This window comes from Moschus berezovskii, chromosome 23, assembly GCF_049115385.1.
Source record: "Moschus berezovskii isolate FMDL1 chromosome 23, NW_MosBer_1.0, whole genome shotgun sequence".
NCBI classification, from domain to species: Eukaryota; Metazoa; Chordata; class Mammalia; order Artiodactyla; family Moschidae; genus Moschus; species Moschus berezovskii.
Window position 1 is genome coordinate 38686055 of NC_142482.1, and position 10317 is coordinate 38696371.

At 60.8% G+C, this 10317-nt stretch overlaps 2 protein-coding genes across 8 annotated transcripts in view; one reads left to right on the plus strand and one right to left on the minus strand.

The window, feature by feature from the left end:
• Nucleotides 1–7613, plus strand: part of TNXB (tenascin XB) — a 56874-nt gene extending 49261 nt beyond the window's left edge. For all 7 annotated transcript variants that reach the window (XM_088831138.1, XM_088831142.1, XM_088831143.1 and 4 more), the window contains 15 exons: nt 322–600; nt 2082–2369; nt 3386–3709; nt 4028–4363; nt 4623–4745; nt 4858–4995; nt 5197–5316; nt 5422–5565; nt 5656–5786; nt 5910–6042; nt 6135–6286; nt 6379–6475; nt 6567–6728; nt 6812–6975; nt 7322–7613. In XM_088831138.1, the coding sequence (XP_088687264.1) occupies nt 322–600; nt 2082–2369; nt 3386–3709; nt 4028–4363; nt 4623–4745; nt 4858–4995; nt 5197–5316; nt 5422–5565; nt 5656–5786; nt 5910–6042; nt 6135–6286; nt 6379–6475; nt 6567–6728; nt 6812–6975; nt 7322–7423 (2693 nt within the window). In that variant the 3' untranslated portion in view covers nt 7424–7613. The remainder of the gene's footprint in view (nt 1–321; nt 601–2081; nt 2370–3385; nt 3710–4027; nt 4364–4622; nt 4746–4857; nt 4996–5196; nt 5317–5421; nt 5566–5655; nt 5787–5909; nt 6043–6134; nt 6287–6378; nt 6476–6566; nt 6729–6811; nt 6976–7321) is intronic.
• Nucleotides 7614–7655: 42 nt separating this feature from the next.
• On the minus strand, nt 7656–10317 carry CYP21A2 (cytochrome P450 family 21 subfamily A member 2). The gene is made up of 8 exons (XM_088831145.1): nt 9966–10317; nt 9656–9751; nt 9450–9551; nt 9260–9346; nt 8894–9094; nt 8217–8395; nt 8033–8136; nt 7656–7930 (listed from the first exon to the last, which is right to left on the minus strand). The coding sequence occupies exons 1-8, from the start codon at nt 10005–10007 to the stop codon at nt 7656–7658; spliced, it is 1086 nt and encodes a 361-aa protein (XP_088687271.1). The 5' UTR covers nt 10008–10317.

Consider the following 10317-nt stretch of genomic DNA (forward strand, 5'->3'; position numbering starts at 1 on the left):
TTGCCCGGTAGCCACCTGACCATCCTCCGCTCCCTTGTGGAATTTCATGTTTCCATGCTCCACACCCCAGACCCCAGTTTATTTACAGGCTTCAGTGAAATCCAAGTCCTGAGTACCCGGTTACCCTCTCGTTCCCATCCTACTCCTCCTATATCCCCAGGAACACTTGTTTCCTTCCCTGGCCCCTCTTTAATCCCCTCGTCTGCCTCCCCTCTTCCTGACCTGTGACCTTGTCACCCCCTCCCAGCACCCAGACCCTAGCTCCCTGAGGAGGCTGCCCACTTCATTTCCGTCACATTCCACCACCTCTCTCTTGTCCAGTCCCAGACACAAAACCTGCTCCCCACCTGGGGGAGCTGACAGTGACGGACGTGACCCCAGACTCCGTGGGCCTCTCCTGGACCGTCCCCGAGGGCGAATTCGACTCCTTCGTGGTCCAGTACAAGGACAGGGACGGGCAGCCCCACGTGGTGCCTGTGGCCGCCGACCAGCGCGAGGTCACCGTCCCCGGCCTGGAGCCCAGTAGGAAATACAAGTTCCTGCTGTATGGGCTGGTAGGCAAGAAACGACTGGGCCCCATCTCCGCTGAAGGCAGCACAGGTGAGCCCTGGGTCCCCCCGCCCACGACCTTTTCCAGAGTTGTCTTTCATCTGAGCCCCCAGAGCTGGCCCCAGGGATTTCGACATGGCAATCATAACACCAAAAGCAAATATTTATTGAGTCCCTACTGAATGCCAGGCACTGTTCTAAGCATTTATTTCCTTTAATCTCTTATTGGCAATATAATAAAAAAGAACTCAGACTTTGGAGCCAAGCAGACCTGTGTTCAATTTCTGATTGCCAGCTATGTGGGCTTGGACAGGCCACTTCTTTCCCTTGAGCCTCAGTCTCCAGACCTGCATAATGGTTATGAATAATACCTACTGCTGCTGCTAAGTCACTTCAGTCGTGTCCGACTCTGTGTGACCCCATAGACGGAAGCCCACCAGGCTCCCCCATCCATGGGATTTTCTAGGCAAGAACACTGGAGTGGGTTGCCATTTCCTTCTCCAATGTGTGAAAGTGAAAAGTGAAAGTGAAGTCACTCAGTCGTGTCCGACCCTTAGCGACCCCATGGACTGCAGCCTACCAGGCTCCTCCATCCATGGGATTTTCTAGGCAAGAGTACTGGAGTGGCTTGCCATTGTGTTCACATCCTACTCCCTCCATTCCAGTTCTGTGGCAAGAGGTGGAAAATATGGGAGGGTTTGGCTGCAGAAAGACCATGGAAAAATCTGGTGTCTTGTGACCATGACTCAGCCCCTTGAGGAAGGGGTGGAGGTGGGTCACTGACCCTTAGCCCACCTCTGGGACCATGAGTCACCCTGGCCAGACAAGGATGGGGCACATGGCCAGTTGGGGCCTGGGGGTCTCAAACATAATTATCTTCCCCAAACCCTCACTGTGGAGGCTGGATACAGGCTTCTCCAACCCTCATCAGTCAGCACCCACGCCCACCTAGACAAGTCTCTTTTGTGCTCCGCTCTGCCCGTCGTCCTCTCAGCTCTGCCCGGCTTCTCCCCTGCCCCACCCAGCCACCCTGCTCTAGTGCAGTTAGTGCCGGCTGGAAGCAGGTGGCAAGGAGAGCCCAGGCTGATAGCAAGGCAGGGGGAGGTCATGGCCAGCAATGGGAGCCCAGGAGCTTGGCTGCCTGCCCAGGCCAGCTCTGACTGTTTGGGGGCGTCTCCCTGACAACCCAGACATCCTCTGGGCACCTTTCTCAGCTCTGGCCACATTCCTGGCTCTGGGGGCCAGGGGTCAGAGGAAACTGAGGCCCTTCCTGCAACCCCAGCCTGCCCTCTCTCATGAGGTGATCTTTTCTGCATTTACTGCGCCCTCATCACAGAGGGGAGGCAGTGGGGGCCAAAAGTTTGGGCAGTGGCCCCCAGAGGAGGAAACTGGGCTCCTTTGGAAAGGCAGGGCTGGGACAGCCTGTCTCCCCAGGTTGCAAGAGGACCCTCCCTCCTCCCAGAAGTTGCCAGGGCTGAGATAAAGGCAGCTCTTAATTAAGGGTTCCTCCCCTGTCCCCACTCTTCCCACAGCCCCCCTGGAGAAGGAACGGCAGCCCCCACCCCGCCTGGGGGAACTGACAGTGACGGATGAGACCCCAAACTCCCTGCGCCTCTCATGGACGGTGGCCCGGGGCCCCTTTGACTCCTTCGTGGTCCAGTACAGGGGCACAGACGGGCAGCCCCAGATGGTGCCTGTGGCCGCAGACCAGAGGGAGGTCACTGTGGAGGGCCTGGAACCTGGCAGGAAATACAAGTTTCTGCTCTATGGGCTCCTTGGAGGAAAGCGCCTGGGCCCCGCCTCTGTCCTGGGAATGACAGGTGAGCAGGAGGCCGTGCTGCTTGGTCCCTGCAAACCGGCCTGAGAGCGTGTCCTCAGGCCTCTGTGCTGCAGGTCAGGCAGGAGTGGTCAAGGTGGAGGCGCAAGGGGGCCCTGCCCAGGGCTCAGGAGGAAGAGCCTTGGAACAGTGATCGAGGGGTCTGTCAAAAGCAAAGCCAAGACAAGCAGAAAGACAAAGCCCTGGCAAGGATCCCTAACCTCCCGCCTCCCCCCCACACCCCCCACCCAGTTCCACAGCTGCCAGCTGCTCCCTATCACCCTACTGGATCATCTCTACCTCCCGGCAGCAGCGGCCTTGCCCGGATGAGGCAAACCCCCTCCCGTGGATGAGTCAGGGGCACTTTCTCAAATGGAAAATTACTGGAAAACAAGGCAGGCAAGGAGCATAGAAAGCAAGAGGAGTGACTGCACTGATGGAGTTCCTCTTCCAGGCTTCCTAATACCGCCCCCTTCCCTCCAACTCCGCATCAGCCTGGCTGGTGGGATTCGCTCTTTCAGGTCTCCTGCCAGTTCCATCCTCAGGTCTTCGCAACAGGGAGGCCCGTGTGCCCTGAGCTCAGGGAGGGACTGAGTGAGTCCTGCCTCAAGCTAAGGCTCAGGCCTCCCTGGGGGTTGGGGAGGGAGCAGGGCCCGTGCAGACTTCTAGAGTGGGGCATGCTGAGACCTCAGGGCAGAGAAGGAAAAAACCAGCAAGGGATTCAGGCAACATAGAGGTCCACAGAGAGGCCATGGGGCCACTGGGCTGATGCTCAGAGAGGCCCGGGGGTGAGGGGAGTCAGGGTCTCAGCAGGGACGCAGCAGATTCACGAGAAGGAAGATGCTAGGAGAGCCTGCGTCCCTGTCTTCTCTCCACTTGACTGCTGTGGCCAGGATGGAAAAGTGACCCCCTCAGCCTCAGCCCTGACCCCCTCCCTCTCTGGAAGGTGAGATGGAGTGGGAGGGTCCCTCTGCACCCCCCACCCCACACTCAGCTTCTCCCTGGGCTTCTCCCACACAGCCCCAGAAGAGGACACACCAGTGCCCTGGCGCCCAGCCACGGAGGCCCCCAAGCCCCCTGAAGGGCCCCGCCTAGGGGTGCTGGCAGTGAGGGACGTGTCCCCGGACTCCCTGCGCCTCTCCTGGAGCGTGGTCCAGGGCCCCTTTGACTCCTTCGTGGTCCAGTATCAGGACACAGATGGGCAGCCCCAGGCCTTGCTCGTGGGGGGCAACCAGAACAAGGTCCTCGTGTCAGGCCTGGAGCCCAGCACCTCCTACAAGTTCTTCCTCTACGGCCTCCACGAAGGGAAGCGCCTGGGGCCCGTCTCAGCTGAGGGCACCACAGGTACGGCCTGGAGAGGGACTGGTGTCCTGGCCTTGGCTGCCTCTAGTCTGGGACTGGGAAGGTGAAAGGGGGTGCCCAGAAGTGGTGCCCACGGGAAAGGAACATGAGGAGGGCGCCATGGAGGGAGGAAGGGGCGCTCCGGCAGGCCTTGGCCCTACACACGTGTTGTCATTGTGGGTCTGACCTGTCATTATGGGTGGCAGCCCCTCATCAGCCCCATTTTACAGAAAGGAAATGAGGGCCAGGAAGGGACCTGCCACAGGGCACTGAGCTGGTGTGCTTCTGTCTCCAAACCCTTTTCTCCCACCTACTCTGCAGGGCCAGTTCCCGCGGGTCAGACCCCCGGAGAGCCGGGGCCCAGGCTCTCTCACCTGTCGGTGACTGATGAGACCACGAGTTCACTGCGGCTCAACTGGGAGGCCCCACCCGAGGCCTTTGACTCCTTCCTGCTCCGCTTCGGAGTCCCATCTCCAAGCACCCTGGAACCGCAGCTACGTCCCCTGCTGCAGCGGGAGCTGACGGTGCCAGGGACACGGCGCTCAGCCGTGCTGCGGGACCTGCATCCAGGGACCCTGTACACCCTTACATTGTATGGGCTGCGCGGGCCCCACAAGGCCGACAGCATCCAGGGCACAGCCCGGACCCTCAGCCCAGGTGAGGCTCCATCCTGGGCACATAAGCTCCCTGCCCCAAAGTGGGGGTCTTGTATTTTGTAGGGTGGGACCCAGTGCCACAGCCAGAGCAGGAGTTGGTGAGTGGTGGAGAGCTTGGAATCTGCAGAGCAGCTTCCATTACTAGGTCCAGAGGAAAGGGGGGTGGTGGTGAGCATGTCTGAAGGCTCCGGGGCCCTGGGAGAAGGAGCCTCCCCACCCCATGCCCTAGTCATCATTCCTTCACACATCCCTCCCGTCAGTTCTGGAGAGCCCCCGTGACCTCCAGTTCAGCGAAATCAGGGAGACCTCAGCCAGGGTCAGCTGGACGCCCCCAACATCCAGGGTGGACGGCTTCAAAGTTTCCTACCAACTGGCCGATGGAGGTAACACCTTCAGCCTGTGTCTGTGCTTTATCCCCCTGCCCCCTGCCCACCCCGTCGTTCCTCCTTGCCTCCCTGGCCGCCCCCCAACTCCCAGCCCACTGTGTGCTTCCAGGGGAGCCCCAGAGTGTGCAGGTGGATGGCCGGACCCAGAAACTCGAGGGGCTGATTCCAGGCGCTCAGTACGAGGTGACTGTGGTCTCCGTCCGTGGCTTTGAGGAGAGTGAGCCTCTCACGGGCTTCCTGACCACAGGTGTGCAGGACTGGGACCCCGGGCAGGAAGTAGGGGAAGAAAGTAGGACACCGGTGGGGAAGAGGAGGGGAACAGGCAGTGTGGGAGGCTCCAATGGCGGATGAGGGGTACAGCGGAGTTTGGGAAGGTGACGGGTGGGGAACTCAGCAAGGACCAGCTCTGAGCGCCACCCCCCACCCCCGCCCCCGGCCCTTCTCCCAGTTCCTGATGGCCCCACCCAGCTGCGGGCACTGAACCTGACTGATGAATCCGCCCTGCTGCACTGGAAGCCCCCCCAGACCCCGGTGGATACCTATGATGTCAAGGTCACAGCCTCAGGGGGTGAGTGAGGCTGGTTGAGGCCTCTGAGGGGTACTGGTTCAGGGAGAGGGAGCAGAGGGCAAGCTGGGCTCCGGCAGGGCAGCGCTGATACCCGCCTCCTCCCAGCTCCTTCCCTCCAGGCCTCAGCCCCTGGCAGTGCTGTGGACTACCCCCTGCAGGGTCTGGTGACCCACACCAACTACACGGCAACCTTGCGTGGCCTTCGGGGCCCCAACTTCACCTCCCCAGCCAGCATCACCTTCACCACAGGTATGGTCCGTGAGATGCATGGGATGGGGGGGAAGGATCAAGAGAGCCAGGGAGGTCCTCATCTCCACCTTCTCTTCCTCCCACTCTCAGGGTTGGAGGCGCCCCAGGACTTGGAGGCCAAGGAAGTGACCCCCCGCACAGCCCTACTCACTTGGACGGCTCCCGAAGTCTCCCCAACTGGTTATCTGCTCAGCTTCAACACCCCAGGGGGACAGACCCAGGTGCCCCAAGCCCTGCTTCTTAGGCCAGCTCCCTCCCTGGGTTCTGGTCCAGAGAGGCTGCCTCTGCTTCTGGGGGTGGGTGCTGCCTCCCTATCCCCTGACCGCCCCTTGTCTGTTCCGTAGGAGATCCTGCTCCCAGGAGGGGCCACCTCTCACCAGCTCCGCGGCCTCTTTCCCTCTACCCCCTACAGTGCATGGCTGCGGGCCATGTGGGGCGACAGCTTCACTCCCCCCGTGTCCACTTCCTTCACCACTGGTACTTGGGCCCTGGGACCTGAGACGGGGGATGATTGGGCAGCGGGGGTCTAGGATCTGGATAAAGGACTGGCCCCTCACTGCTCTCCCCAGGTGGACTTCGGATCCCCTTCCCCCGGGACTGCGGGGAGGAGATGCAGAACGGGGTCAGCACATCAAGGACTACCACCATCTTCCTCAATGGCAACCGCGAGCGACCCCTGAACGTGTTTTGCGACATGGAGACGGACGGGGGTGGCTGGCTGGTGGGTGGCGGTCAGAAGCCTGTGGGGTCTGTACCAGGAGGGGTTGCCAGGCCGGAAGCCACAGACTGACAGTACCTCCACCTACTTTCCAGGTATTCCAGCGCCGCATGGATGGAAAAACGGACTTCTGGAGGGACTGGGAGGACTACGCCCATGGTTTTGGGAACATCTCTGCGGAGTTCTGGCTGGGTGAGTGCCTCACAGGGATTGGGGGACCATGGAAGGGATTGGGGCCCTGTGGACTCACACTCCCCCACGAGCACAAACTCCCCGCCTACAGGCAATGAGGCCCTGCACAGCCTGACCAAAGCCGGCGACTACTCCTTGCGCGTGGACCTGAGGGCTGGGGACGAGGCCGTGTTTGCCCAGTACGACTCCTTCCAAGTAGACTCGGCCGATGAGTACTACCGCCTCCACCTGGAAGGCTACCATGGCACCGCAGGTGAGGGCTCATTCTTGGGGGCGGGTAGGGAGAGCCGGGAGAAGAGAGGAAAGGACCTCACTGCTCCTTCCACGCCCTCCCAGGGGACTCCATGAGCTACCACAGCGGCAGTGTCTTCTCCGCCCGGGACCGAGACCCCAACAACCTGCTCATCTCCTGTGCTGTCTCTTACCGAGGGGCCTGGTGGTACAGGAACTGCCACTACGCCAACCTCAACGGGCTTTATGGGAGCACAGTGGACCACCAGGTGAGGGGCCTGGGGGCCGCACCAAGCTGAAGGTGCTTGGGGCTCCACCTGCCTGGGTGTCTGTGACACACAGTGTGATAAGTTATTGAATGGCTCAGTGCTTCAGGGCCCTCGCCTGTGAAATGGAACAATAATGCTAATCTCACCAAGTTATCTTGAGATGATTTATTGGATGTAAAGGGATGGCTCAGGATTCTGCTTCAGTCCTTTGCAATTGAGGGTTTAAAAGGAAAAGGGGAGACAGGGAGAATGGCTGATGGATTTCTGGAACCATCTCCCCAGAGGGGAGGGCAGGTGGGAGCTGAATGTCTTGACACTGACTCTCTCCCAACAACCCCCTTCCCAGGGAGTGAGCTGGTACTACTGGAAGGGCTTCGATTTCTCCGTGCCCTTCACGGAAATGAAGCTGAGACCGAGAAGCTACCGGCCCCCGGGCAGGGGAGGCTGAGCCGCCGCTCACCCCTCCAGCGCCCCACCATGATTGCCGAGCACTGAGGGGTTGCGCCGAGAGAAGAGCCAGAGGCCATCTTGAACATCCAGCCACCAGCGGAAGCCTTCTCCACCCGCGATCTCACAGCACCATGTTTACAGGGGGGAGGGCAGGGGTTTGTACGGGAGCAATAAAAGGAGACACCGAGGCACGTGACTGGCCGAGTCCTCCCCCCTCCACTCCTCCCCCATCACTGGGCACTGGCGCTCTCCCAGGCCCTGGCCTCCACCCCCCGGGGCTGCAGCCGCACCTGGAAAGGCTGGATCTTGAGGTTGACGCCGCAGTAGGGATCCGGCTGCAGCGACGGCAGGGCGCCCACGGACGGCGGCAGCAGCGTGAAGGCCTGCAGCAGTCGCAGGAGCACCACGAAGAGCTCCAGGCGCGCCAGCGACTCGCCCAGGCACACGCGCGCCCCGCAGCCAAACGCCAGCGCGCCGGGGTTCGCGCCGGGCTCCAGGAAGCGGTCTGCGGGCGAAGGACCGATCCGGGGCTCAGGGGCCGCTGGCCTCCGGCCCCCTCTGCGCAGCCACCCGCGCCCCCACCGCGGGCACCCGCCCCGCCACGCACCCGGCCGGAACTCGTGCGGCTGCTCCCAGACGGTCTCGTCCAGGTGGGCACCTTGGAGGTTGGGAATAACGACCGTGCCCTCAGGGATGTCGTAGCCGAAGATGCTGAGGGTTAGGGTTAAGTTAGAGGCCCGCCGAGGCCCCGCTGGGGCCTTGGCCGTTCATCCCTAGGCCTCCGGAGTCACCTGGTAGGCCGCGTGGTGCGGTGAGGCAAGGCCAGCGGCACGACCGGCCGCAGACGCAGCACCTCTGCGATGGTGGCGTTGAGCAGAGGCAGCCGACCGCGGTCCTTGTAAGTGACTCGGGAGCACGAGGCGCCGGGGCCCAGCTCCCGATCCAACTCCTCCTGAAGGCGGCGCTGAATCTGGGAAATGGAGCCCCAATCCTGTCACTGGCCAGCCCCCAGCTGCCAACCTCCACCGTGTGTGTGTGTGTGTGTGTGTGTGTGTGTGTGTGTGTGTGTGTGTGTGTTAGTCACTCAGTCGTGTCCGACTCTTTGGGAGCCCATGGACTGTAACCCTCCAGACTCCTCTGTCCATGGAATTCTCCAGGCAAGAGTACTAGAATGGGTTGCCATTCCCTTCTTCAGGGCATCTTCCCCAGCCAGGGGTCGAACCTAGGTCTCCTGCATTGCAGGCAGATTCTTTACCATCTGAGCAACTAGGGAAGCCCAAACTTCCACCATTCCCTGGAGGAACTCACATGAGACTTTGTGCCAAGTAGGAGAACCCAGGCAAACCCCGCCCCACCCCACCCCAGTCCTACCCGCACAACACAGCCTGCATTGCCATCAGGGAGCTAGGTTCCCGCCACCCTGGCCAGGCTTCCAGGAAGGGTCCCTTTGCCTGCCTCCAGGGTGTACCTCAGGGTGGTGAAGTAGGAACGCCACAGCCCAGGAGAGGGTGCTTGCCGTGGTTTCAGTGCCGCCGATGAAAAGGTCCACCACAGACATGTGCACGTGTCCTTCCAGGAGCTGTCCCGGGCCCTCTTCCATCCTGTGTCTCCCTACCCCCTGGAGCATGTAGTCCGTCATATCCCTCCACTGGCCGGCCACCATGCTCTCCTGGGGAGGGGAGGAGGAGCCGGCCTGAGTGCCTGGCTTGAGGAGAGGGTTTAGAGGGTGCCAACAAGTCCAGCAGTGCAGGGATGGCCCAGAAGCTGCCTAGCTCTGGTCAGTAGCGTCAGTGCTGCCGGCTGAGGAGGAGCCCGGTCCGCGCTCGGTTCCCACCTTGTGTAGCCTCAGCTGCTTCTCCACCATGTGGTCCCTGTTCTCTATGGCCTGCTTCAGCCTCCAGAGCCCAGGGTTGGGGAAGAACTGGGGCAGAGAGTATAGAAGGTGTAACCGCTGGCAAGGAGGCCTGTTACCCATCCACACCTTTTCTCCCAGGACCAGGTGTGTCGGGGCTGCACCTCCTCACCCTAAGAAAAGGAACCATGTCCAAAATCTGGATGGACCAGTGGTCCCAGGTCTTCATCAAGTCCTGAACACAGTCGTGAAAGGCATGTACTAAGGTGTCCTCCTGCCAGAAAAGGAGGAAATCCTTTCAGTTCAGAATCAGGAGAAGATCAGAGAGGGGTTAAGGGGGGAGGGGTCAGGCATATGTGAGGGCAAGAGAGCCTTGACCTTGTCTCCAAAAGTGAGGTAACAGATGATGCTGCAGGTGAGGAGGGAGAATTCCTTATGGATGGTCACGGGGGCACCGGCCTGGACTCTCATGCGCTGAAGAGAAAATGCATGAACTAAATAGGGACCTGGGACGTCCCTGGTGGTCGAAAGGCTAAGATTCTCTGCTCCTAATGCAGGGGGCCCAGGTTCGATCCTTGGTCAGGGAACTAGATGCCACATGCTTCAGGTAATATAAGTGAAAAAAAAATAGAGGTCCTTCCAGGAGGGGTGAAGCTGACCTGGGCTGACTGTGGGAGTTCAGGCTCACCTCGCAGAACTCCTGGGTCAGCTGCTCCACCCAGGGCTCCATGGAGCTGCGGGTGCCCAGCAGCAAGGCTGAGCGGGTGAGTTTCTTGTGGGCCTTCCAGAGCACAGAGTAGTCCCCCAGAGAGATGTCCTGGCAGCGCTGAGACACCAGCTTGTCTGTGAGTAGGGGTTGGGGGTGGAAGGGTCGACTTGACCAAGGAAGCCACAGACCTGACCTCCCCTGCCTCCCAAAGCCCTGCTTCTCCCCTCAAGCAACCCCTTACAGGATGGTATCTGGGGTCTGCCGGCAAAGTCCACCCACTTCCTGATCATAGCCTCCTCAATGGTCCTCTTGGAGTTCAGCACCACCACCT

Bases quoted from the DNA above. Each gene is read 5' to 3' on its own strand.
- CYP21A2 (XM_088831145.1), bottom strand. From the start codon at position 10,007: ATGGAGCCCTGGGTGGAGCAGCTGACCCAGGAGTTCTGCGAG. The intron at 9,347-9,449 runs GTGAGGAGGTGC...TCTCTGCCCCAG, and splicing joins ACATGGTTCCTTTTCTTAGG to TTCTTCCCCAACCCTGGGCT. The intron at 8,396-8,893 runs GTACACCCTGGA...TCCATTTCCCAG, and splicing joins TCCTACTTCACCACCCTGAG to ATTCAGCGCCGCCTTCAGGA.